The following is a 27,829-nucleotide window of genomic DNA, read 5'->3' as shown; positions in this document are numbered from 1 at the left end:
TCCCCCCCCCCCCCCCCCCCCCCCGTTGCATTACATAATCACCAGCAAGTCCATACTGTTCCTGCTTTCCATCTATACACTGTCCCTGAGATTTCATCCATTTACATAACTATAGAAACTAATGACTTCCCCCAACTCCCTTCTGAGCTTGGAATTTTTTTTTTAACTTTTTTTTTGAGTTTATTTATTTTGAGAGAGAGTGTGTGATCAAGGTAGCGGCAGAGAGGGGAGAGAGAATCCCAAGCAGCCTCTGCACTGTCGCAGAGCCTGATGAGGGGCTCGAACTCAAACCTGAGCCGAAATCAAGAGTCAGACATTCAACTGATTGTCACGCAGGTGCCCTTGGGCTTGGTATTCTTAACTACCCTTGGACTTTGCTGCCTGGTTGCAGGTGCCTCACATAAACCTATCTTTCCTCCAGCCTGCCCATCTTCTTGTGTTCCTTGCTCTGTTAGTGCCATTACCACCTTCCTAGTCCCTTATGCTAGGAACCTCCAGGATCATCCTTGACTCCTTCCTGACCATCCACATGGAATTTGCCACAAAACCTGGTCAGTTCTGCTTCTGAAATACCTCTTATACATCTGTTTTTCGTCATCACTCTACCAGGTTTCTCCAAAATGAAACATAATCTAATGTGTCACTTCCTCAACCTTAACAATTTTTAGATTATGAAACATAATCTAATGTGTCACTTCCTCAACCTTAACAATTTTTATGACTTTTTAAATTAATTTTTTAAAATTTATTTATGGTTGATGGGGGGTGGGAGGGAGGGGAGGGTGGGTGATGGGCATTGAGGAGGTCATCTTTTGGGATGAGCACTGGGTGTTGTATGGAAACCAATTTGACAATAAATTTCATATATTAAAAATAAATAAATAAAAATAAAAGACATGAAAGGAAAAAAACCTAAACCTAAAAATAAATAAATAAAAATCCAAAAATAAATAAATAAATAAATTTTATTTATTTATTTATCTATTTATTTATTTATTTATTTTTGAGAGAGCAGGGGAGAAAGAGAGAGAGGGAGCAAGAGCTAGGGAAGGGCAGAGAGAGAGAGGGAGACACAATCCGAAGCAGTCTCCAGACTCCCAGTTGTCAGCACAGAGCCCTACGTGGGGCTCGAACGCATAAACCGTGAGATCATGACCTGAGCTGAAGTTGACACTTAACTGACTGAGTTGCCCAGGCACCCCAGCAATTTTTATGACTTTTTATTGTCTACAGGACAAAGTCTAAAGACCTTGGGCATGGCAAATGAGGTTCTTTACAACCTGTTCCTAACCTTTTCCTGCAAGCAGCCCTGACAGACTGTTTCCCAGCCAGCTCAGGCGTACTCACTGGTTTTCTGTGTAGGCCTTGCTCTTTAACTTCACACCTCAGTCCCACAGTCATGTCTGCTTGGAGCCCGTTCACCTTCCATTCACCACAGTCACTCTTCTGCTCAGGAATTGTATCTTTACCTTGCCTTTCTTGACCGCATGGAATGATCAGTCCTGCAGCACTTTGTTCATGTCTCTGTTGTAATAGTTATCCTGTATTAAAGCTAACTTTATGATCTTTTTGAGGACAGCATCTAGATCTTTTTAATTTCAGTATTGCCACAGTATAGTACCTAGAATATAGAATTTTGATAATTACTTATGGGATGAATATATCCAAATAAAGTAAAAGAGAACTCAGCCCACACTGAGTCTGCAGAGCTCCCATGTTGTCTTGTGAACAGCACATTGAGAGGTTGTTAAGAGCTTGTTTTCTGGGGGGCTCCTGGGTGGCTCAGTCAGTTGGGCGTCTGGCTTGGGCCAGGTCATGATCTCGTGGCTCATGGGTTCAAGCCCCATGCTGGGCTCTGTGCTGTTTGCTCAGAGCCTGGAGCCTGCTTCAGATTCTGTGTCTCTGTCTCTCTGCCCCTGCCCACTCATGCGCGCGCGCGCGCTCTCTCTCTCTCTCTCTCTCTCTCTCAAAAATGAAAATAAAAAAAAAATTTTTAAAGAGCTTGATATCTGTAGTTGGGCATGCCTGGGTTCAAACCCTCTCTGTAATGCTTCCTAGCTATGGCCATTCCCCTGTCTATAAAGTGGTGATGACGAGAGGCTGTGAGAATTTAACATAAAGCACATATCACAATCTCCAGTACATTGTAATAATGTTAAGCTGTTATTAAGATTATAATGTATTTTTAATGAATAACAGTAATACTTAGTCAAAAACAAGGTAAAGGTGGCATGTTCTCGCATGATTTTCCCAAGAGAACCTGTTCTTTCTTTATTTTGAGAGAGAGAGAGAGCACACGTGTGCATATGTGCAAGCAGGGAAGGGGCAGAGAAAGAGGGAGAGGGAGGATCTTAAGCAGGCTCCACACATGGGGCTTAATCCCACACCCATGAGATCAATCCCATGACTGTAAGATCATGACCTGAGCCAAAATCAAGAGTTGGTCACTCAACAGACTGAGCCACCTAGGTGCCCCTAAGAGAACCTGTTGTTGTTGTTGTTGTTGTTCTTCTTCTTCTTCTTTTTTTTAAGCGTATTTGTATATTTGGAGAGAGACTGACACAGTGTGGGTAGGGGAGGGGCAGAGAGAGAGAGAGAGAGAGAGAGAATCCCAAGCAGGCTCCAAACTACCATCACAGAACCTGATGTGGGGCTTGAACCCACGAGCTGTGAGATCATGACCTGATCTGAAACCAAAAGTAGGGTGTTTAAACCAAGCAGATTATGTTTTACCAGCAACAGTGACTATCAGTCTGCTTTCATCTCCTATTCTGTACTTATCTGGGAAGAGGAGTGTTGTTCTTTTTCTATTATTTATTATTTTTATTACTGTTGTTAATACTCTTGGTATCCACTCTCACCTTTACAAAAACTGAGTTTTAGATGTGAACAGTGATAAGCGAAGTAAGACAGAGAAAGACAAGTATGTGGAATTTAAGAAACAAAATGGATGAACATAGGGGAAGGGAAGGAAGAATAAAATGTGATAAAAACAGAGAGGCAAACCATATTAGCCTCTTAAATACAGACAAGAAATGGGTTACTAGAGGGGGAGGTCTGTGGGGGGATGGGCTAAATGGGTGACGGGTATTAAGGAGGGTGCTGTTGGGATGAGCTCTGGGTGCTGTATGTAAGTGATGAATCACTGGTTTCTACTCCGGAAACCAATACTGCACTGTATGTTAACTAACTTGAATTTAAATTTAAAAATATATGAACAATGATAACAAAAAGGAAGTTGAACTTGAAGAGGAAGAAAGGGTAAACCCAGGACAAGGATGAAAATAGTGTTTGGATTAAGAGACTGAGGAAAGTAGAATCTAAGGAAGGTTCTAGTTTTATTCTGTCATTCATCAAATATTTATTTCCCTCTAATACAGGCAAGGTGAGGGGTATCAGAATTGTATAAGGCCTAATTTTATCTCTCTCTAAAGATTTTTAAAAATCCTTTAAATAATTTTTGTACACTTTTTTAAATGTTTATTTTGAGAGAGAGAACACAAGTGGGGGAGAGTCAGAGAGAGAGGGAGACAGAATCTGAAGCAGGCTCCAGGCTCTGAGCTCAGCACAGAACCCAATGCAGGGCTGTAACTCATAAACCATAAGATCGTTACGTGAGCCAAAGTCAGACGCCCAGCTGACTGAGCCACCCACATGCCCCTAAGTAAATTTTTTGAGAGAATTGTAGATTTACATGAAATTGTAAGAAATAGATCCCTTGTATATCACTATAAGGATTTTGTTTATTTTTTAACTTTTTTTAACGTTTTATTTTTTGAGAGACAGAGCGCAAGCAGGGGTGGGGCAAAGAGAGAGGGAGATAGAATCCAAATCAGGCTTCAGGGTCTGAACTGTCAGCACAGAGCCCGATACTGGGTTTGAACCCATAGACATGAGATCATGACTTGAGTCAAAGTCGGACGCTCAACTGACTGAGCCACCCAGGTGCCCCCAGCACAGGGATTTTAAATCTTATTAATAATGAAGGTGAAGGGTGCCTGCCTGGCTCAGCGGTGGAGCATGCTACTCTTGATCTCCGGGTCATGAGTTCGAGCCCCACATTGGGTGTAGAGCTTACTTAAAATTAAGAAGGTGAGACAGTTCCTTGTAAAACTGGTATGAAAGAAACCTCAGATAGAAAGCACTTTATAATTTTGAGAAAGGTGAGATTACTGTGCTTGTAAGCATTAGCAAATAAAGTTTTCATGCAGGTGTCAGTTTTTAAGCCAAACCTGAGAGGATGAGTACAATTGCTTTAGGTTGAGAATGGAAGGTGAGAATGAGGTAAACTAAGAGCCAGGTGAGAGAGAGGACCTGGGTTCCTTCACTGGTCAGTGGCGAATAAAATCTAGACTTTTAAACTGCACATCTCTTGCGAATTGATTCTTTTTGCCTCAGACTTTCAGAACTCAAGTAATGATGGGCCTCTTCTTAATCTCAGGTCTAATTGTTATGTTTTCTGTGTTTAATATAGAATACCTTGATTCTGGGGAGTCTGACTTACTGAAAATAGTTCCTCTTGTGCTTTTAGAATGACAGTAGAGAACGGCTTGAGCATAGCAGTGAAAGACGGAGGCGTGGCAACCCTGAGCTATCTAACGGAAGACCCCAGGGTAACTCACGGCAGGTGGTGGAACAAGATGAAGAAGAAGATGAAGAGCTGACGTTGAAATATGGCGCCAAGCATGTGATCATGCTCTTTGTCCCGGTGACTCTCTGTATGGTGGTGGTCGTGGCTACCATCAAATCAGTCAGCTTCTATACCCGGAAGGATGGACAGCTGTATGTATGAGTGTTTTGTTTTATCATTCTCAAGGCTGATACGGCTTTTCTTCATTCTGTGTCATTATCACTTTGGTGGCCTCTGCTCTGAAGGGACACAAAGGCTAAAGAGTTCATTCTCTCTGACAGCCAGAAGCTGTTGAGATAATGAGGGGTGATTATTACTTGATGCTTTAAGTAGAGAAAATGAGAGCTACAGAATTTTATTTCATGTATGGTATCACTGGATGGAGCTGAATTTATTTGGAATTGAGCAGGTAAAGAATTGAATATTGATTTTTTTCCACCTCAGGGCCATTGGTCCCATTGTTCTGCTGGAAGGTTCTTTCCTTTTCTGGCTTCTTAAAAAATGTTTATTTATTTGAGAGAGAGAGAGAGAGAGAGAGAGAGAGAGAGAGAGAGAGAGAGAGAGGGAGCATATGTGTGTGTGATTGGGGGAGGGGCAGAGAGAGCGGGAGAGAAAGAATCTCAAGCAGGCTCTGTGCTCGATCCCATGAATCGCAAGATCATCATGACGTGAGCCAAAACCGAGTCAGATGCTCAACCTATGGAGCCACCCAGGTGCTCCTCCTTTTTAACTTCGATGGATTAATTCCTCTCATCTTTCTCATCTTCCCTTAAATGTCTAAGTACTCAAAGATAATTGCCCTGATCCTCATAAGAGAATTAGGTCCTTCCTGATGTTCTTTCTCATAGCAGCCTGTTCTTTTTCACCTGTCACAAGATGCAAATCTGTTATTTATTTACAGTATTTAAAGCCTGGTTTCCTTCTATACTGTAAGGCTTATGAGGGCAACTAGTGTCCAGGGCTAGTTATGTAATAAATGCTCAGTAAAAAGTTGTTAAATGAAAGGGTGAAGAATTAATACAAGCTGGCATTCTCTAGACTCTTGGGAGACCGTTGTGTTGATTCTCTGGTGCTGTTGGTACGGCCCCTTTGCCTTTAAGAAAAATGCTTTGATTCAGATTCACCTAGTTCTGTCTCAGGGACTCCCATTGGGCTCAAACAGAGTTTTAAGTGAATTTTGGAATTTGAAATTAGCGAACTGTGTGGTGTTCTGAAAGCCGAACTTGTAATGTTTTGGAAGAAACGCTAAGGTAATGAGTAAAGGGCAGGGATTGAAGACAGTAGCCAAAAGAGACTAGGTAATATTATCTGTATACGTTAGAGTTAGTTTGGGCTATATGTTATAGAACAAGGGTTAGTAAGCCGTGGTCCAAAGGACAGATCCTCCTGCCACCTGTTTTTATAAATAAACTTTTACTGAAACACAGCCATGTTCATTCATTTATATATTGTCTATGGCTGTCTTCATACTGACTTCATACTACAATGGCAGGGTTCAGTGGTTGGAACAGAGACCATATGGCAAAATTTAAAATATGTACTCTCCCGGGGTACCTGGGTGGCTCAGTCAGTTGAGCATCCCGACTTTTGATATCAGCTCAGGTCATGATCCCGGGGTTGTGGGATCGAGTCCTGCATTGGGCTTTGTGCAGAGTGTGGAGTCTGCTTAAAATTCACTCTCTCTCTCTTCCTCTCTCTCTCTCTCTCTCTCTCTTCCTCTCTCTCTCTCTCTCTTTCCTCTCTCTCTCTCTCTTTCCTCTCTCTCTCTCTCTCTCTCTTCCTCTCTCTCTCTCTCTTCTTCTTCTTCCTCCTCCTCCCCCTCCCCCTCCCCCTCCCCTCTCCCTCTCCCTCTCTCCCACCCATGCCTGCACTCTCTCTCTGTCTCTAAAATAAATAATGAAATAAAACAAAATTTAAAAAATGTGTACTCTCTAGTTCTTTACAGAAAGTTGCCTGACCCTGTTACAGGAAATGAAAACAACTGGTTTAAATGGTATACATATTTTATCTGTCTCCCAGAGAATGGTATTGGGTACTCAGTCCAGATTGGTATAGTGACTTCACATTTTTCAAGGATTCAGTCTTCTTTCCTTTTCCTTTAGCTTCTATCATTTATGTTATTCAAGGTTCCTTATTGGTACTGGAGCTCTAGGCTTCAAATCAGACAACAGGAAGCAGGAAGGAGTGGCAGAGAAGAGGATATAAGACCTCTCTCTCAGCAGAATTAACGCCTTTCTTAGAAGTTCAGCACAACATATCCGCTTATAACTCATTGGCCATATTTAGCTTCATGGCCACACCTAACTGTAAAGAAGTCAGAAAAAAGTCTTTTTAGCTGGGAGCCTGAACACCTGCAATAAAAGCATGTTTATGTGAATGAGAAACCAAGGCGAAGATGGATATATTATATCAGAACAGTTCCTATAGGTGAAAAAAAATAATTGTAAGCCACTGTATTATAAGCCCTCTTCCTCTGACAACTATTTGTAGCCTCGGTATATGGCAGAACCCAGTTCTTTAACAAATTGCTAATAAGCTATGGAGAAAGAACATTTGAGGAGTAATTATTTCAATATAAAGCATCCACTAGATGGAGCCAGTGTCTGGTTCACGGAAGTCCACCTCTCCATATTTTGGATATCTCTTTTTATCTTGAAGCACTTTATTTATTTATTTATTTGTTTATTTATTATTTTCTGAAGTTTATTTTGAGAGAGAGACAGCAGGAGTCATGGAGGGGGAGAGAGAGAGAATCCCAAGCAGGTTCTGCACTGTCAGCACAGAGTCCAGTGTGGGGCTCGATCTCATGAACCATGAGATCATGACCTGAGCTGAAACCAAGAGTCAGATGCTTAACCGATTGAGTCACCCAGGCGACCCTAAAGCACTTATTTTAAAATATAGCTAATTTTCTTAGCTAAAATTCTTGGCTAGATTGCTGAGATGGAAAAAAGATCACTTAAAGACACCAGTTTGAATCAAGGAAACAAGACAAGGAGTGGGTATGTGGTTTGACCTGGGGCTTTTGTGTTTTGTTTTATTACAGAATCTATACCCCATTCACAGAAGACACCGAGACCGTGGGGCAGAGAGCCCTACACTCAATTCTGAATGCTGCTATCATGATCAGCGTCATTGTTGTCATGACTATTCTCCTGGTGGTTTTGTATAAATACAGGTGCTATAAGGTGAGCGTGAGATATGGAGCTTTGGTTTCTACCATGTTCTTTTTGTGATTGGGTTTTCCTGTCTTATACAAAAGGGTCTTATGTTGTAGAACTGATTTGATTTTGAGTTTTAATTTTTTTAAAATTTTTAGTTTAACTATAAAAACTTAATTTTTAGTTTTCAGATTTTCTTGAGTATAGGCCAGTAGAGCCTCCTTCAGACCCTGGTGTTAAACTCATTGGTGACTGGTTATATTCCCACTTCTGTATTGGGAGCCATCCATTCCCTTACTATCTCTCCTGCAGGAGCACTAGTTCTTTCCTTGGGAAATAAGGGCAGGGGAGATTGTGCGGAAAAGACACAGGCCCAACACTCCCAGCCTCTGCCCATTTAGCTCACCTGCTAGCTAAGGGATTCACTCTTGAATTTTTGCCACCTGGCACATATTTCAGATGCGTGCCTCAGAAAAATCACAAATTATTATAAGTCATGAGCCTTTAGGGTCTTTCTCAAAGAAAAGAAATGAATGATAACTTTCCAAATATTGAAGTCTACTCGATTTCCTTCTACTTATTTCTGTATATTCTTTAACATGGTTAAGATAAAATGTATAATCAGTATGTGTCCTTTCTTAACTTTTACTTTGGGATAAGTATTTTTCCATATTATAAATTCTCAGAAAATATGTCTAAAGGCTACATAACATTTGACTCAATGAGCGTATTGTAATTTACTTTCCCTAATCTCCCTGATGTTGGACATTTAAGTTGTTTCCAGTTTTTTGCTATTCTAAACAATGAATGTCTTTGTGGAGCTTTTTCAGTTTTTCACATTATTTCCTTAGGGTAAAATCCTAGACACAGAATTTCAGGGATGAATTATCTACATATTTTTAACCATTATGGTGTGCAAAATTCCTTTTTCAAAATGATAGTATCAGTTTGTACTTAACACTAGTAGAGAATGAGAATGTCTTACCCTACATTTACCAGCATTGAATTTTAAAATTCTGTACTCATTTTTATAGATGAAACAAAATGCCTTAATTTGCATTTGGCTGGTATTTAGTAAGATCAAATACCTTTCCAGTGTTCACGAACTTTAAAATTATGCAGAATTTAACCTTGCTTGTTGAAAGTTTGAGTGGGTGGGAGTGTTAACCTAAGTGATGGCCATCTGTAGTCTTGACATTGTTAGCAAGTGGAAAAGATGGAAGACAGGTGTGTATGATGATGGCAAGTGTCATTAATACTCAGAAAACCAAAGAGCGAATGATGTAAACCCTTGCTGCAAAGCATTCTCCTCCCCGTTTAAATATCTTCATGACAGTAACTTTGTCTGCATGTAAGTGTTTACTTACTAGGTCCATGTTTCTGCTCTGTTGGACTCACTTTGTGACTCTTATCTAGATTACATGCTACTTTTCTTCTTCGCGTTTTATGGGGAGTCTGTATCCTGTTTAGGGTCATGACCACACCTGTACACCTTGAGGAAGGACCAATAAGTTCATAACAGCTTTAAAAGTTTGCTTTCCTAAGCTTCTTCCTTTCTGTGATCTCCCTAGTGCTTTTTGGGTTTTTTTGGCCTCCCTGTTCCATTCCTCCAGCTAGAAATGACTTTATTTTACCAATGACAGGGCTTTGTTTTACCAATGATGGGGCCACGAAGTGGGAGGACAGAGAGAAATGAAACACGTGCCACGTGCCCCCCTCTCTGGGAAGTACAGCTCCTCCAGGTTACAGAGGAAACTTCCCCTCACTCTGAAATGTAGGCTCCTGCAACCCCCACTGCCACCCCCACAGGATTCTTTGAGAGCTGAATGTGAGAGAATGGTGAAAGGAAAAACCCAAAATTGAGATTTTTGCACTCTCTTTTTTGTTAGGAGACCTCTTTCCTGTTCCTTTCCAGAACTAGGCTTCTAGTGCTCTCACTGTCTTGCTAATGCCCAGTCAGAGCTGCATTGAATTCTGATGGAGGAGGATAGTACTGGAGGGGAAAAAGGGATCAACTTATTTCTCATCCCCCAGCCCACCTGACTCTGTTCACTTTTCAGAGTCCTCACCTAGCAGCTGCATGCATTCTCTCCAAGTTTTATGGTTGCGCTTGGCAGGAGAGACAGGGTAGGTGTGCTTTTACTCCATGGCACCTCGAACCTCTCTTGATACATTTTTGGTCAGTTCTGTGCATCTTTTAGTTACATCTCATGTAACTCTTTCAGAAAGTATGCAAGGGTTTATTTTCAGCCACATTTCTACATTTATTTGTTCATGGGTGTTGTTTTGTTTTGCTTTTTAACATTAAGTTCAAGTCTTAGCAGGCACAGCCAATTCTATAGGAACAAGTTGTTTACTTTGATTCCTAGAGTAAAATAAAAGGAGCTTTTGAGTCAGAAATTCAGAAACTTGCCAGGACCTGTTTGGAAATAAACCCTGAAGATTTGTTATGTCAGTGGTTGGTTGTGCAATGTCTGTGAGAAGCACAAGAAGCTAAAAGACCAAACAAACTTTTAAAAAGGTAGAAACTGAAAAGGCAGTTAATTATTACATATCAGGTTATAGATGAAACTATATAACTTACCAAAAGCACATGATTTCCGGCCTGGCTAGTTCAGGGTTTAGAGGAGATGCCTGCAGTTCTACACTGAAGCATGGCTCTTTTCTTTCAGAGCCTTTAGCACAGGAAAGCTGACCTAGGGATTTTTGCAAGATGAGAAAAAAAAGCCTGTTTTACCACCTGATGTTCTAGAAAAAGGGCAAGTGCTATTTAGTCATCAGAAGAGGCTTTGAATTCAGGTAATAATTCAGAAAATCATAACATTAGTGACCAAAAACCATTACTACAGACAAAGGGCTAATATCTTTACAATATGAAGAGCCCTTTCAAACTATTAAGAAAATTATGAACATCGTAGGGGCGGCTGCCTTGGTTGGTAGAGCATGTGGCCCTTGACCTCTGGCTTGTAAGTTTGAGCCCCACATTGGGTGTAGAGATTACTTTAAAAAAAATAAAATCTTTATAAAAAGAAAAAAAAATTAGGAACATCCTATAAATTTTTAGAAACCCAAGCCACAGGAATTACAAAGGAAATGTAGATGGCCAGGAGAGAAACAGAGAGATGTGTATATATGTTTCCTCAATAGCAAAACAAGAAACATTAGAATAACAAATTGATACATTTCACCTATTGACTTGGTAAAGATTAATACAGGCTTTTTTGTGTGTGAAGTCACTAAGCCAATATATATCAATAGTCAGTAATAAGAGTCTGTACACTTTGATTCCATAATTTTGCTTTCATGATATATCTGAAATAAAGAATTTGAAATGCAGGAAAATATGTGCATGCTAAGATATTTATCCTAGCATAAATTACAATTGAAAAAAAAATTGGAAATTGTAATTCCCTAAGAAATTGGGAATAAGAAAAGGTTAAATAAATAAGAAAAGGTTAAGGGGCGCCTGGGTAGCTCAGTTGGTTAAGCATCCGACTCTTGATTTCAGCTCTGGTCATGATCTCACAGTTCATGAGATCGAGCCCCTCATTGGGCAGAGAGAGAATTCCAAGGAGGCTTTGCACTGACAGCATGGAGCCTCCTTGGAATTCTCTCTCTACCCCTCTCTTGCTTGCTCGCTTTCTCTCAAAATAAACTAAAAAATTTTTTGAAAGGCAGAATATTAAACTATATATTACTTGATTCTAGTATTGTTAAAAGGTCTTTATACATGCAGACAGAAAACATACCTGAAAAAAAAAAAAAAGTTAATTAACAACTTTGTCCCCAATCAGTGGGAATTGTTTCCTTCTTTTAGTGTTTATCTTCTCAATATTATGCATATATGTTGCTTTTCTTTTCAGATAAATGCTTTCTTAAAATAATGCCCCCATGTTCCCTTGCTGAAAAAACAAAGAGCTTATCTCAAGAAAGATGAGAATTTCTAGTATTCAGTGTTTACTCCTTTTTTTTAATTCAGCACTTAATACGGGGTACCAATGTACATCTTCCACTTGTTAAAGCTCTTCTGTTTTGTAATATTTTATATAACTTTTTAGTTTTGTAATGGATTATTTCTGTAGCTGAGACTTGGGAGCATGAGGGACTGGGAAGCCCGCAAGGAGGTTTCTTTTTGCTCTTTCAGCTTTACTGGGTTTTCTGTAGACCAACCAGAGGAAGGGCTCCCTTTAGAATATTTTGCTAAAGTTGAAGTATTCAGAGGGAAATGTATAGGTGTCTTCACTTTACTTTGATATGTATTAAAAATAAAAAGGACTAATAGATGGCGAACTGGATAGGAATGCTGCAAAGCAAGTATAGCAAAATGTGAATGGTAGGTGGATATTCACTGTGAAATTCTTTAAACTTTGCTGTATGTTTGAAAAATTTTTTATAATACATTGTTGGGGGAAATTTTTGTGAAAGAACACTAGAAATTAAGTTGGTTGTATTCAGGTAGTCAGAATATTCAGATGTCCAAGGAATACCCGCTTCCATGTAAAGCCATTCTTTTGACTTTTCCCCAAATTGTACCATTTTATAAAGTTGTTCTAAAGAAACAGAGGCAGCAGAAATCTTTCAAAGGCATTGACAATCATAGATCACCTTGGGTAATCAAAACAGAACCACAAGAGAAAGAAAAACTAACATACATTTTAATCACAACTAGATTTTGATAGCTTAGAGCCTGATTATTGGAACAACTGGATCTGGGAGGTGGGCGTGGGAGTTTTTTTTTTTTAATGAAGACAAAATAATACTCTGAGTAAGAGACCATGTTTGGAAAATTTACTGGTTAAGTAACTTCTGTCATTAAACAGTAAGCTTCGTTGAAAGATTGAAGCATATAATGGGTGTATCCACCTCAAAATAATTTCAATTTGGTTAGAAATTACTTGACAGTTTTTTTTGTGCTTCTCCATTCTGTTCTTAAAATCTCCAGGCTCCCTGGGTTGTATCGTATTTTCCCAAATACACCCATTACATAAAATTAACATTTAAAATGTTCATCTTGTGTAACAGATGACAAAAGTCAAATTCTGATTCTATCTCTCATATTCATAAGCTGTACATGAGTAATAGTGACTAATATTTGTATAGTGCGGTATGAATTGTGCATAATGATGGACTTCGAAGTGTTCCAAAGAATTCGTAATATTACTACTTAGTAATGAACCATGTTAAATAAAATAGAAAGTGTTCTAATACTTACTGAAATTTTAGATTCTGAGTATTTCATCAAATGGTTATATAATTTAAAGGCTTATTTTTGTTAATACAGTTAATGTATGCATACATAAGTCACCTAATGGAATATCTGATTTTCAATTTTATTGTATTCAGTTTTTTCTATTTATTTCAGAAATACCACAAAAAATTTCCATTGAAAATATTGCTCCTTTAAAGTTTAAATGTGGACCTTTGGTTCCCCAAAAGTCAGATGAATTGATAATTCATTTTAGACTGTATTCTTTTTAAAATTTCACCTATTTCTGGGGCACCTGAGTGGCTTAGTTGGTTAAGCGTCTGACTTTGGCTCAGGTAATGATCTTGCAGCTCGTGGGTTTGAGCCCCACATTGGGCTTTGTGCTGACAGTTCAGAGCCTGGAGCCTGTTTCAGATTCTGTGTCTCCCTCTCTCTCTGCCCCTCCCCCACTTGCACTCTGTCTCTCTCAAAAATAAACATTAAAAAAAAATTTTTTTAATTTTCATATATTTCTAAAGGAACAAGGTCTTTATATGTCTTGCTGAATTTTCTCTTCTGCAGTAGTTCAGCACCAAAGAGTTCTAATAGAAGTATGCACTGATCCCAAAATCAGTTTGAGTTCTGCCATTTGAAAAGCATAACACATACAGAAATAATACATTATTTTTGAAGTAAGAAATTTGCCTTTTTGTAGGGTTATGGTATCTGTCAGTTACATTGAACTGCTTTCTTTTCTAGGTCATCCATGCCTGGCTTATTATTTCATCTCTGTTGTTGCTGTTCTTTTTCTCATTCATTTACTTGGGGTAAGTGGTGAAATATTTGGTCTGTTTTTCAGGAATTAAATCTGTTTGATCTATATAACTGTGACTTAAAGCCACGTACTTTGTTGATGAATTACTCTTAAATTATAATTGTTTTTATATATAGTTTGTACCTGGTATACATAAGGCTGATTAATATTGTAAAATATCTATGTATATATATATATTTTTAATGGCTACACTAAATTTCTTGATAACATCATATGTCCTAGCTATAAAATTTATTTTGCATGTTTAATTTTATTATTATCATTATTTATTTTTGAGAGAGAGCGCACGCAAGTCGGGGAGGGGCAGAGAGAGGAGAGACGCAGTATGCAGAGCAGCTCCAGGCTCTGAACCGGCAGCACAGAGCCCCATGCAGGGCTTGAACCCACAAGCTGTGGGATCATGATCTGAGCCGAAGTCGGACGCTCAACTGACTGAGCCACCCAGGCGCCCCACATGTTTTTTAATTAATCTATTTTAGTTAAATATTAAAGTTTATTTTTATTTATTTTGAGAGAGAGAGATCAAGGAGGGGAGGGGCAGAGAGAGAGGGAGAGAGAGAATCTCAAGCAGGCTCTGTTCCATCGGTGCGGACCCCGACACAGGGCTCGAACTCATGAACTGTGAGATCATGACCTGAGCCTAAATCGGTATCTCAGCTTGGGGCACCTGAGTGGCTCAGCTGGTTAAGTACCTGACTTGTGATTTCGGCTCAAGTCACGATCTCATATTTGTAAGATCAAGCCCCATGTCAGGGGCTCTGTGGTAGGTGTGGAGCCTGCTTAAGATTCTCTTTCTCTCCTTCCCTCTGTCCCTCCCCTGCTTGTGCTCACTCTCTCTCTTTCAAAGAATTATAAATAGGGGCGCCTGGGTGGCTCAGTCAGTTAAGCGTCCGACTTCGGCTCAGGTCATGATCTCACAGTCTGTGAGTTCGACCCCCGCGTCAGGCTCTGTGCTGACAGCTCAGAGCCTGGAGCCTGCTTCAGATTCTGTGTCTCTCTCTCTCTCTGACCCTCCCCCCGTTCATGCTCTGTCTCTCTCTGTCTCAAAAATAAATAAACGTTTAAAAAAAAATTTTTTTTTAATAAAAAAAAGAAAATTAAGCTCAACTTGAGGGGAAAAGTGAACTAATTTAAAGGAAACTATTAATAGCACAGTTGATATATGAAAATATGAAGGTGAGATAGGAATATCTAATTTGGGGGAACCATAGTTCTAAACAATGCTTTGATGAAAATTACTATATATAAATCTTTTTAGATTTCTGTTTAATTTTTTTCAGAGAAGTGTTTAAAACCTACAATGTTGCCATGGACTACATTACTGTTGCACTCCTGATCTGGAATTTTGGTGTGGTGGGAATGATTGCCATTCACTGGAAAGGGCCGCTGCGACTCCAGCAGGCATATCTCATTATGATCAGTGCCCTCATGGCCTTGGTATTTATCAAGTACCTCCCAGAGTGGACAGCATGGCTCATCTTGGCTGTGATTTCAGTATATGGTAAAACTCAAGACTGACATTTTGTTCATCACAGAAGTACCTCACTGGTGTGTTTCCCTTCCTTTTCCAGTTATCTTGACTTAGGAAAGTGATAACTGTTACATCCCATAGCTCTTCAGTAAATAAGTAATTAGCTATAGTATCTTTTTCATATAAAGATCTCCATTGTTTTGAGGTTAAGTTCTTTAAAAATGTTTTCTGATTGCCCCCCAGTTGAACCCAGTGATGGATTAGTGGAAGGATCCATAGACTTCTGGTTAGAAGTCTGTAGGACTCAGATTTAAGTCCCATCTCTAGCACTGAGTATCTTTATGACATTAGGAAAGTGCCTCAAACTCTTTGAGCTTCTGTTTCCTCATTTGGAAAATGGGAACGATGCTTCCCAGAGTTGTAAGAGTTCAGAACATATGTTGAAAAGCACTAGCAGAGTACTTTATATACATAAAATGCTCAGTTGGTTTTTAAAATCAAAATTAGGTTACCTACTTCTTATAAGGTAACCTGGGTAGAATTATTCTTTTAAAAATAAAACGTATGTGGGCAGTGTGAGATTCAAATTCATGAACAACCAGTGTGACATGGGTGCTGAACAGTCAGAATGTGCCCTTGCCATGAATAACAAAAGCAGCTGTGTAGGTATGTACTTCGTGGCTGTCGCCCTGCGCGAAAGCCAAAAAGAGATCCATTTTCAGAGGTCAGGGTGTGGTCTCTGATTATAATTAGACAGTGCTCTTTTATTGCTATTCAGATGCTTATTAAAATGTTAGGTGACCTGTAGTAGGAATCCTAACCATCCCCACTTGATTAATAAAGAAAAAGTCTGTGGAAATAGAATTAATTTGGTTCTGTTCTCATATTTGAGCTGTCAGTCCTAGAACTATAGAAGTCATATATTGTCTGTGCTCTTCATGATGATCTTAGGTTGTACAGTACTTGATGGTTTGCAGAGTACTCATCTATTATTGCATAGCTGTGTTCTGGCCAGTTCTGGCCCCCATCTAATCAGCAGCTGGTAAATACTTTGCAGAGATTTTACTAATATGTTCTTCAGTGCCTTTTCAACAGCTGCAGTTTGCTTTCACCTTCAAAGGGACACATGCTAGATCTTTACCTAGCTGCGCATGGAATTCTTCAGCAGTGCAACCGTTGCGTATTATTTTTGTTGTCTAGATCTTAACCACATCCAGCTTTCTCCAGGAGCACAGATACAACATCACACTGATGATATTATCCTCTGAAGAGATTCATTTGACATACTCATTGGAGATATACAAATATTCACAAAGGAGCTAAAAAAAATGGGGTGGGCATTGCCTATACATAGTACAAGGCTTTGCCACCCCAGTTGAATTCCTGAAAATTATTTGGTGGGCTGAGGTGTAGCCGCGCACTGAAGAGAAAGTTCTCAGACACTTAGACTGAGTGGATGTGCAGGGCTGCCTCTACCGGTGAAACAGCAGCAGCACCAAACTGCACATAGTCTTTATTTCATGTTCGCCAGGTATAAACATCAAAGAATGTGAAAACATGGGAGGAAAACCCAAGGAGCCTCCAGACGTAGACCAAACACACATCTGGTGTTTACGGGAAAGCACGTAGGGAAGATGTGCAGTTTCGAAGACTGCTAGGCAATTAGAGGGGTCTGGTTCCCTAACTGGCTCCTGGGAGATCAGGGGGCTCTGTTCTCATTGTGCTATCATGTTCGACAGCCTTGAGACCAGAACATTGCTGATGTTTCAGCAATTACCCCATTCACTTACCCAGGGGTTACAATACAGTCTCTGGAAATAACTCCACACTGAGGCCTTCTACATCTCTGACACCGTCAAGAAATAGCAACAGAGCCTCCCTATATCCACAATGTTAAAATAAGCCCCGTATTTTTTTAGGCATTTTTGGGATCTGGAGGCAACCTATCCCTCATTTACAAATTTTACTTAAGCCTGTTTATACTGTTAATAACAAATTGGCCCGTCTTGAATTGGGGCCTCCTACAATAAAGGACTCTAAGAATCTCCAAATTGTAATAGAACAGTCACTTCCCTTAATGTCCCCTCTCCTTACCTCCAGAGAATCATTCACTGTAGAAGCTCTGGCAACCTCCTTTCACACCTGAAATCTCTGGACCACTTATGATCAGAAGTTGCCCGTGGATTCTGGTGTGAGAAACTGCCCTCCTCAGTCCCCTGCTATATACCATTAGAGTGGAAGTTGGAGAGTACATATTGAGCTCTCCTGGAAACAAAAGTTTTTCACAGGCCCTGAACCTGTGGAGCTCCATATCTTTCTGTGTGTCATGGAGGCAGCATTTTGCAAGTTCAAGACAACTACCAGGGGCCTCCCTGCTAAGACAGAAATGTTACCTACAGGATAGAGCCAAGTCTGGGCCTTCTGGAGCATTGCACCTACAAGAGAGGTGGCCCCTTCTATCCTTAGTCCCCTGCTGGTTGACAGGGTGCTAGAAAAGGTCACCCCTCTCTCAGACCTGTGGCTACCTGGGAAGCCCTTTGGAAACAAACGAGTGGACGGCAGTGGGAGTTTGTACACCTTATGGACAGCATCAAAGTTACACGTGATGAAACTTACTAAAGAGCTCCTTCTTTTCGTTCCCTAACCCAGACATCCTTGATCAGAGAGTGGGATCCAGAGGTCAGCAAAATTAGCTGAACTTTAGCCAATCATCTTATCCTAGCCAACAAGTGACTTCATCTCTGCATTTTTACAGACGCCTGGGCCATTGCCAATGGTGTAGTCATCTGGTTCCACCAATGGTAGCAACAGCAATTACTTATCCAAGGTTTTCCTCTTTAAGGAAAATAACTGTGAGAATCTCTGGCCTCACAGCTAACCAGAATATATATCAAGGTTACACATGTCTCTGTACAAATTAAAGCCACAGTCTAGGCCTCACTTGATCCACTGTGGAGTTCCAGACATTGTTAATAGTGACCATCTCACCTGTAAAAGTACACAATGCTGGGCTCTTGAACAAGGGTTTCAGTGGGACTTTCACCATCCCTACCAGCCCCAGGCTACAGGCCTCACAGAGCACCGTTGTGACATGCACAAGCAAGTTAAAATTTAATTAAATGGAACGTGGCATTTTCTATCAGTAGACATTACAGGTGAATTGTAATAATGAGTCCGGTGCTATTTTTTATGTCCAAAAACAAAGAGTGCCACTTATGGAGGCAGCTGCCTCGGTTCAGAACCAGGCTCCTCTCCTATCAGTTATTGGCCGTCTGTTATTAATCACAATGCTCAACCCCTAAATCTTAGTTATTGTGAAAAGTAAATGAAAAAATACATATAATACATTTAGAACAGTATCAGTAAATGTTAGCTGTTATTTTTCAAAATACAAAATCCCATAATCAAGGCAATAATTCCTGTTTACTGCTAACAAACCTGAAGTTTAGAGAAGTAACGTATTTGCCCAGGCTTACAGTGTTTGATCTAGAATCTGAATCCCAAGTCCAGTATGCTTTCTACTGTGTTACATTATTTCTCCCATTTACCCCTCTTTCTACCATACATGATATAAATTATTTCTACAGAGCTTTGAGTTCCTTTAAGAGATTGTATCCATCGTTTAGAGTAGTGATTCTCAACTCCCTTTTTATAAGGTCTGAAGATTTTTTAATTTGTCACACAGGTTCTAAAAATTCTTAAACAAAATTAAGTCACTTTAATTGTTCTAAAAATAAGGGAGTTTATCATTTAGCGATTCTGTAAGGGGCAGCATGTCATAAAACCGAGATAGTTACAGGACACAGCCCCTTCAAACAGGTTGAAAATCTCATTATTTCAGAGCACGGCAAATTTCCCTTTTGTCATTCAAAACAAATCAAAGTGGAAGCAGTGAGAGCTGAGAATTCTTTGTGTGCTTTAGTATATTAGTGGTAGTAGTATAAAAGGAGACATGACCACTTGCAGGTGTGAGGGGTTTTTTTACTTAAATGCATCTGAATGATGACAGTGTCAACACAAGCTGTCAAGTCTTCCTTGACAAATGTAGCTACCCATTTTAATAGTGTTAAATATTAGGGGCGCCTGGGTGGCGCAGTCGGTTAAGCGTCTGACTTCAGCCAGGTCACGATCTCGCGGTCCGTGAGTTCGAGCCCCGCGTCGGGCTCTGGGCTGATGGCTCGGAGCCTGGAGCCTGTTTCAGATTCTGTGTCTCCCTCTCTCTCTGCCCCTCCCCCGTTCATGCTCTGTCTCTCTCTGTCGCAAAAATAAATAAAAAACGTTGAAAAAAAAAATTAAAAAAAAATAGTGTTAAATATTTGAAATTTTCTGTACCTCTGTGTTTTGAATTTTTATGGCACAGAAAATGTAATAAAAATTGCAGTTGATGGAAAGAGATAGAATTAAAAATAGCTGAGGCAAATCTCCTCCTCTCTGAGTTGCTATTTTTATGAAATAGGCCACTTTTCAGCTCCACATGCATTCTGAGGCTTGCATATTGTGAAATGCTTTTGACAGGAGAACAAAAGAAATACTGAAGTTTCTCATGCAAAGATTTATTATTTTGTTTTGTTTAAATTTACTTCCCTCTTACTTCAAGTATCCCTAAGTAGTACCTACACTGTTTTTAAAAAGGAGAGGGAATGAATCTTTTACTCTCCATATTTTGAAAAATGGAGTAATCCCCTCTATTAAATTCCTCTCAGTGTAAAGCTTCCATCTGTGGCTCCTGATAAGATTTGTTTGGAAATGGCTTGTCTTTGTTTCTGCTTATTGGAGATCGGAAATTCCAATAAGCAGAAATAAGAACTTGTCATTATCTCTGCCTCTTTTCTTCAAACTGGGAAGAGGTGTTCCTAGAACTCAGTAATGATACACTGTTAACCAACTAGCAGGCAAAACCAAAATGAAATTTACGTGGATCTTCTGTGTGGTTTTGTGTATCTTGTTTAGGTTGTCCCTTCCCCCCCCCACCAGTTTACCTGCTGTTTATTTCATATTCATTCAGCATCTTCCCCTCTAAATAAGACATTACCCCTTTTCCCTTGGTTAATTCCTCCCTAGCAGACCCATTTACAAGTTGCGCTGATGTATTTTTCCAGATTAAAAATCATTTTTTTTTCTCTTTCTAGATTTAGTGGCTGTTTTGTGTCCAAAAGGCCCACTTCGTATGCTGGTTGAAACAGCTCAGGAAAGAAATGAAACTCTCTTTCCAGCTCTCATTTACTCCTGTAAGTATTTTGGAATAATGTTAAGTTAGTAATCAGCTTAGAATTTATAGGAACTCAAACACAAGTGGTTGTGGTCGTTATCATCGTACTTTTTCTCATTTTAAAAGCATAGATAACATTAAGGGAACTTCTACACATTCCTGTTTCCTTGGTAACTATTGTCTTCCACTTGAACCTAGTTCAAGACAGTTTTCAATAGATACAGAACTAGAAGAAATAGGGGTGCCTGGGTGGCACAGTCAGTTAAGCATCCGATTCTTGATTTCAGCTCAGGTCATGATTTCATGGTTCGTGAGTTTGAGTCCTGCATCGAGCTCCATGCTGATGGTGCAGAGCCTGTTTGTGATTCTCTCTTTTCTCTCCCCGCCCCTCCCCAGCTCACCCTCTCTTTCTCAAAAATAAATAAACTTAGAGAAGAAGAACTATTTAGAGAATGGGGAGCCAGTGTTCTCATTTAAAGTCTTGTATGTCAAGAATGAGCATTTGTTATGTACACTTAACTGCCAGTGAAGCTTGCCCTAATTCATTGAAAGAATGGTACTGTTCCTTCACAATCTGCCCCTCTTGTTGTTATTTTGGGGTCATCATTTGGTACATAAGCATTTGGGCTTTGACCAAATCTGCCAGAGCACTGTGGGGGACATAAAGATGTTTAAGATACCTTGCCTTCCTTAAAGCTCCTTTGCTTACAGTTTAGAGTGTATAAATAAGCAACATCCAAAGCGTTCTTACCTGATCCAGAAGTGAAGTGGCACAAAGTGTCAAGAGAATTCGAAGAGGGAAAAACCTGGCTGGGGGATCAGGAAGGCTTCATGGATGTGATAGCATTTGGATTGATTGAACCTTTTAAGGATGGTAGGATTTCTGCAAACACAGATGGAAGAGTTGATTCCATAAGGGGGTTTATCACAAGACTGTCTTTGAGACATAAGAATGGGGCATCTTTATCAGATTTCAGATGTTCAGATTGACTAGAACACGGAGTACAAATTGGAAAGGCAGATTAGGGCAAGAAGGCAGATTAGGGCAAGATCAAGGATAGCTTTGTGTGTCTGGCTTAGATATCTGTATGTGATCACTGGGGAATCACAAAGGTTCTTGAGCACAAGAGAAATGTGATCAGAGCTGCGGCTTTATAAGCTTGCAGCATTGTGCAAGATGAATTGGGGGCAGTGAAAACTGAGGTAATGGGAAGCATAACTAAGCAGATAATGCTGTAATTTAGGTGGGAGATGATGAAGGTCTGAATTTTGGTGTTGGGAATGGCAGTCAAGGGAGAGGACTGACAAGAGGTTTTGGAGGTAGAATTAGTAGGTAATTCCTAGCAAGCGATGAGAGAAGTCTTAAGCCTGAAGGAAAGGTGATGATGAAACATTTCTCTTGTTTGAGGAATGTTTAGTTTTGTCTGGGCACATATCTTATTTAGTTGATGGGACCTCTGAGTCATCCAGGGAGAAATTTCCACCAGAAGTGTAGAAGCAAAGTGCTAGTTCTTGGGGAAGGGTTGACATTAGAAGTGCAGAACTGAAAGGGTCATTGTGGCGGTGGTAGTTGAAGCTTTGGGAGTGGATGAGTGGTTCAGACAGAAGTGGATGAGGAGAGGTTGTCAAGGAGAGAACTTTGTCAACTCCTGTGTTTAGAGAGTGAGAAAATGAAGAGACCACAATTAAAGAGAGGAAAATATCAGACAATTGGCATAGCCAGGACTTTCCACTTCAAAAATGAGTATCAGGACTTGTTTTCCTTGTCAGTATGTGAAGTGGCTGCATAGTATTCTCTTACATAGATGCTCAGAAAAAGGTGTCCTTATTGGTAGACCTGTAGATCATTTCCATTTCTTTTCTGTCACAAACAGTGCTTGCAGAGAGCATACATTTTTGTGAATATTTTTGTAAGATACGTTCTTAAAAATGGAATTGCTGCGGCGCTGGGGTGGCTCAGTCGGGTAAGCATCCGACTTTGGCTCAGGTCATGATCTCACAGTTTGTGAGTTCAGCCCCACATTGGGCTCTGTGCTGACAGCTCAGAGCCTGGAGCCTGCTTCAGATTCTGCGTCTCCCTTGTTGCATCCACACGACTCCTGAAACAGAATGCTACGGGCACCAGTGACAGTCACAACAAAGTTTATTGCAATGAGAGGCAAGGCTGTCCGATCGGGACCAACACTCTTGATCAGAGTGCGGCCCCAAACAGCCGGGGTACAGAGTTTTTAAAGCCGATCACATAGTTTTATCATTACCTGGGAACAGAACACAGAAACAGTTCCCAGATGAGTTAGAAACAGTTCCCAGATGAGTTAGATGAGGTGATTATTTTAGACTTTCTTCTGCTAAGTTGCAACCAGTGGATCTCCTTGACCTTGCCTCTGATGCTCTTTTCTTTGAGCTTTTGTTTCCTTCATTGGTAAAGCATAATTTACAAGAGTAAAGCAAGGCTGTTATCTCTTGACCTTCAGTGTCAGAACAAAGCTGTTATTTTTCAAGCTACGAGTTAGCCCTACACTACAATTTAACCCTTACACCCTCTCTCTCTGCCCCTCCCCCCTCATGTGCGCGCACTCTGTCTCAAAAATAAACGTCAAAAAATTTTTTTTAAAAAATGGAATTGCTGGGGCGCCTGGGTGGCGCAGTCGGTTAAGCGTCCGACTTCAGCCAGGTCACGATCTCGCGGTCTGTGAGTTCGAGCCCCGCATCAGGCTCTGGGCTGATGGCTCGGAGCCTGGAGCCTGTTTCCGATTCTGTGTCTCCCTCTCTCTGCCCCTCCCCAGTTCATGCTCTGTCTCTCTCTGTCCCAAAAATAAAATAAAAAACGTTGAAAAAAAAAAAAATTTTTAAAAATGGAATTGCTAAGTCAAAAGATGTATGCCTTTAAAAAATTTTGATAGATCCAAATTGCCTCCTAAAAAGGCTATACCCGTTTATATTTCCTTTAGTAGTGTTAAAGTACCAGTTTCGTTATACCTTCATTATTACGTGTGAGTGAAACAAATAGGCAAAAAATAACCTCTTATTTATTTTGCATCTTGGGTTATTAACTAATAACTATTAGTGATTATTTGGACTTTTTTTCATGTTTTTCTTAGCTATATATATTTCTTATTTTGTGACTGGGTATAGTATTGTTTTACATGTTTTCAAAAGTTTTAATTGTGCAACTGATTATGCTGGAAAATATTAAATATTGTAGATAAAGCAAAATTTCACTGTAACTATCATCCCCAATCATAATACCTTACTAGCAGTTACCCCTATAATCAATATGATACATATCCTTGTAGGCTTTTTTTTCTTGCCTATTATTCTGTTGGGTTATTAGAAAAGCAATTTTAAGGAGAGAATGTCAAATGCTACAAAGAAGCCAAAGATAATGAGGACTAAATAAACCATATAGATTTGGGTGCCTTGGACATCTTCAGTGGCAATTAAGAGAGCATTTCAGTAGAGTGATAGGACCAGAGGCAATAGCTCCTAAGGGAAGGAAGCGTGTCTGTTTTGCTGTTGCTGATCCTGGCAGTGGAATTGACGGTGTGGCCAGAGAATGGGTGGTGCAGGAAGGTTGGGACAGTACCTACTGCTGCAGATTCCTGTCTCATAGCCAGGGCAGTGGTGACTTGAGAGGAGAGCAGGTCTGAGGAAAGGTGTTGGCAGGAGACAGAAGATGTAACTGTGTTTCTAAGGTTGAGAGGAAGGAGCCTGTGGAGAAAGCCTTTGAAACGACCAGCAAGAAGGAATGATTAATGGAACAAGGTTATCAACAAAGCAGGTAGAAATTGCTCTAGGAGTTCAGGAAGAGGAATTAGATGAGAACAGGGAAGGACCTGGAAAGAAGGAAAAAGGAAGACGGAAATGCAGAGGGTAGTGAGACATAGTGAAAGATACAGGTAAAGTTGAGAGCACGTGTTAGTTGACCTTAATCTTCTTGTGAACTCGATGTGAGGTCATTTGCGGGAGGTGGAAAGGTGGGGACTGTGCTTGTAGCTAGAGAAGTCTGATAAAGTGTTAAGAAACCCATTGTCTGGAATGCAAGGATCGTTGTTACTCTTTCTCCAGTATAAATTTATTATCATCTGCTTCCTGTGTTTTTTAGCAGAAAAGAACAGATGACGTTTTGAACATTTTACTCTTAATCACATTTGGGTGTGAGCTTCTTATGCGTTATTCCTGGAAATAAAAATCCATTTATGTTTTTTATATTTGTGCATACAGAATGTTCCACCAAATGTTAATAATGAATGCTGGTTAGAAGTAACCTAAGTATCCATCAAAGGGAACACTTGCAAATAATTATGGTACAATCATAAAATAGATAATTGTACAGCCATTAAAAAGAATGAGGCAGTGGGGCGCCTGGGTGGCTCAGTCAGTTAAGCATCTGACTCGTGATTCCGGCTCAGATCATGATCTCACGGTTGTGAGGTCGAGCCCAAGTTGGGCTCTGTGCTGGGGCTTGGAGCCTGCTTGAGATTCTCTCTCCCTCTCTCTTAGCCCCTCTCCTGTTAGCATGCTCACTCGCTTTCACTCTCTCTCTTTCAAAAAAAAAAAAAAAAAATGCAGTAGCTCTGTATATGTCCAGTTGTGGTTTTTTTTTTTTTAATGTTAAAGATGACATACTAAAAACAGAAAGCAAGATTGAAAGCAGTAATGCAGTGTCCTGTGGGAGGAGTAGGGGAAAGGAACTGTCTATGGATGTCTGTATACATGCAATCCTGATAATACTTTTTAAAAACTGACAAAAGGCTAGTAGTGTTTACCTCTGAGAAGTGGGATTTAGAGATTTGGTAGCTTTTATATTTTTCTTTATACCTTTCTCCACTTGTAGAGTTTTAATTGTCCCTTGTGTTTTTTAAAAAGTTAATTATGGATGTCAAAGGGGAGGGATTTTGCGTTTTTAAATTATTATTTGTGTTTTCATAATTTTACGTTGTTTTACTGTTCTGTCTACTGTTAGCTTCTGTCACAATAATGTGGTGACACATTTAAGGTGGTTTAAAACTGAAACCTTAAAACTTTAAAACTCAGTGCCTTAAAAATACGAGTCACTTATCACCGCCCCGCCCCCCCATATCTGCAGGTGGTTTGATTCACTGAGCTGATCTGACTGAGTTGGCTGTTCTAGCCCAGCTCCACGTGCTCCCTTTCTTCCAGCAGTGGGCTCCTCGAAGACCTATTCTTACTGGCTAGAGGAACGACAGAGCAGCAGCAAGGCCTTTGAAGGCCTAGGCTCGATGTTAGCATGCCATCACCCCTTCCATATGTCATTGGTTGAAGCAAACCACATAGCTGAGCCCCAGGTCAGGAAGAGGAGGAGAAGGACATGCCGTTCACAGTAGCCATGGCACGAGCATGGGTGCAGGAGGGGTGAAGAATTGGCAGTGGTTTTTCAGTTTGCCACAACATTAAACATACATACTGATTTTATACAGCAAATAAGCATTTACTTTGTTGTTTTAAAATATCATTTGCATGTCACATTTTTAAAAACTCAAGTCTGCATAACATTTGACATTCTAAGGTATTTTAACAGTAATTCAGCATATGTGGAAAAACATTAAGCATAAACCTTTACCTTCTGTGTATATCAGACAGGTCCAAGAAAGCATCTGTTCTCATGAAATACTAAATCTGTCATGAGGATTTTATAAATCACTGAGTTTGAGAGGGCTTTTTTTTTTTTTTTTTTTTTTTTTTTAATATTTGTTGTTTTATATTAGAGTATGAGTGAAGGAGGGTCAGAGAGAGAGGGGGAGACACACAATCCGAAGCAGGATCCAGGCTTCAAGCTGTCAGCCCAGGGCCTGATGCAGGCTTAAACCCACAGACCGTGAGATCATGACCTGAGTTAACCAATTGAACCATTCAGGCTCCCCTACTATTTGCTCTTTAAAAATGCTGTCCTTTGGGGCTGCTTGGGTGGTTCAGTTGGTTAAGCATCTGACTCTTGATTTTGGCTCAAGTCATGATCTCACGGTTTGTGAGATTGAGTCCTGCATCAATCTCAGGCTGCACTGGCAGCTTGGAAGCTGCTTGGGATTCTCTGTCTCCCTTTCTCTCTGTCCCTCCCCGCCCCAAAATAAAAAACATTAAGAAAATAATTTTAAAAAAAGCAATCCTTTTTTGCATTTCTATACTCTTCCCCAGTTAATGATATTTGGTTTGCAAAAGCATCTTATCCTCACAAAATGTGAGCGGCATTTTTTTGTTTTCTGTTTCCATCATTCTGACAGGAAAAATGTACACCTGGCTTTGGAACTAAATCATTCTTCCCTAGTAGAGGTGGTCTACTCTGGTAGCTTATCAAAAACTGAGGCTAATAGTTCCTTGAGGGTAGATCATTTCATTCAAAGCATTTCTTTGATTTCATATCAGTTTGCGGGAGTTTAGATTATGTTAATTTTTAAAATTGCATATTTTTCTAATCTGAGATGTTTGGTGTTAAAAGATTCAGAAGTGGGTTTTTAGATATTATTTTAGTAATATTAATTCATTCAACAACTACATATTCTGTTCATGATAAGTTACATCAGTGGTTAGCAAATTACTGCCTGTAGCCAAATCTGGCCCACAACCTGTTTTTGTACAGCCTGTATGCCAAGAGTGGTTTTTACAGTTTTAATAAAAAAGAAAAGAAAAGAGAAGAGTATGTGACAGAGACTAGATATGACCCATAAGCCCAAAACATTTATTATTTGGCTCTTTATAGAACAAGTTTGCTGACGCCTGATTTCCATGGTACTATTAATTTTTTTTTTAATGTTTACTTTTTGAGAGAGAGAGAGAGTGCAAGTGGGAGAGGGGCAGAGAGAGAGGGAGATACAGGATCCAAAGCTGGCTCCAGCTCCAGGCTGTTAGCACAGAGCACAATGTGGGGCTTGATCTCACGAACCGTGAGATCATGACCTGAGCCGAAGTTGGATGCTTAATTGAGTCACCCAGGCGCCCCTCCATGGTACTATTAAATGTTAAAACAAGAGTTTCTTGTTATATTTTTTCATACTTGCATAGAGAAAATCAAATAAATACTTCATTGCCAAGAAGGCTACAGAAATTCATAAGCCTTATACAGAGTTTCTCTTCTTTGGGTTTGAATTTAACAGTGTATGGATGGCATAGCTGGATTATGTTGACTTTGACCACTTAGTTGGGTTATCATATAATGAAACTTGTTTGACCTTAAAATCCTGAAGCCTCAGTGAACAAGAAAGCGTAGCTGTTATAGAATTTTCAGCTTCTAGGGGCACCTGGGTGGCTCAGTCGGTTGAGCATCCGACTTCGGCTCAGGTCATGATCTCCTGGCTTGTGGGTTTGAGCCCTGCATCGGCT

At 40.0% G+C, this 27,829-nt stretch overlaps 1 protein-coding gene across 2 annotated transcripts in view; it reads left to right on the top strand.

Moving 5' to 3' along the window:
- The window catches only part of PSEN1 (presenilin 1), a 76,355-nt gene that overhangs the window by 29,655 nt on the left and 18,871 nt on the right, over positions 1-27,829 (top strand). For both annotated transcript variants that reach the window (XM_049612507.1, XM_049612506.1), the window contains exons 4-8: positions 4,532-4,782; positions 7,677-7,818; positions 13,736-13,803; positions 15,092-15,312; positions 20,412-20,510. In XM_049612507.1, coding sequence (XP_049468464.1) covers positions 4,532-4,782; positions 7,677-7,818; positions 13,736-13,803; positions 15,092-15,312; positions 20,412-20,510 — 781 coding nt within the window. The remainder of the gene's footprint in view (positions 1-4,531; positions 4,783-7,676; positions 7,819-13,735; positions 13,804-15,091; positions 15,313-20,411; positions 20,511-27,829) is intronic.

The sequence above is a fragment of the Panthera uncia genome (genome assembly GCF_023721935.1).
Source record: "Panthera uncia isolate 11264 chromosome B3 unlocalized genomic scaffold, Puncia_PCG_1.0 HiC_scaffold_1, whole genome shotgun sequence".
NCBI classification, from domain to species: Eukaryota; Metazoa; Chordata; class Mammalia; order Carnivora; family Felidae; genus Panthera; species Panthera uncia.
Note: the sequence above shows the minus strand (reverse complement) of the source record. Positions and strands in the feature narration are given on the sequence as shown.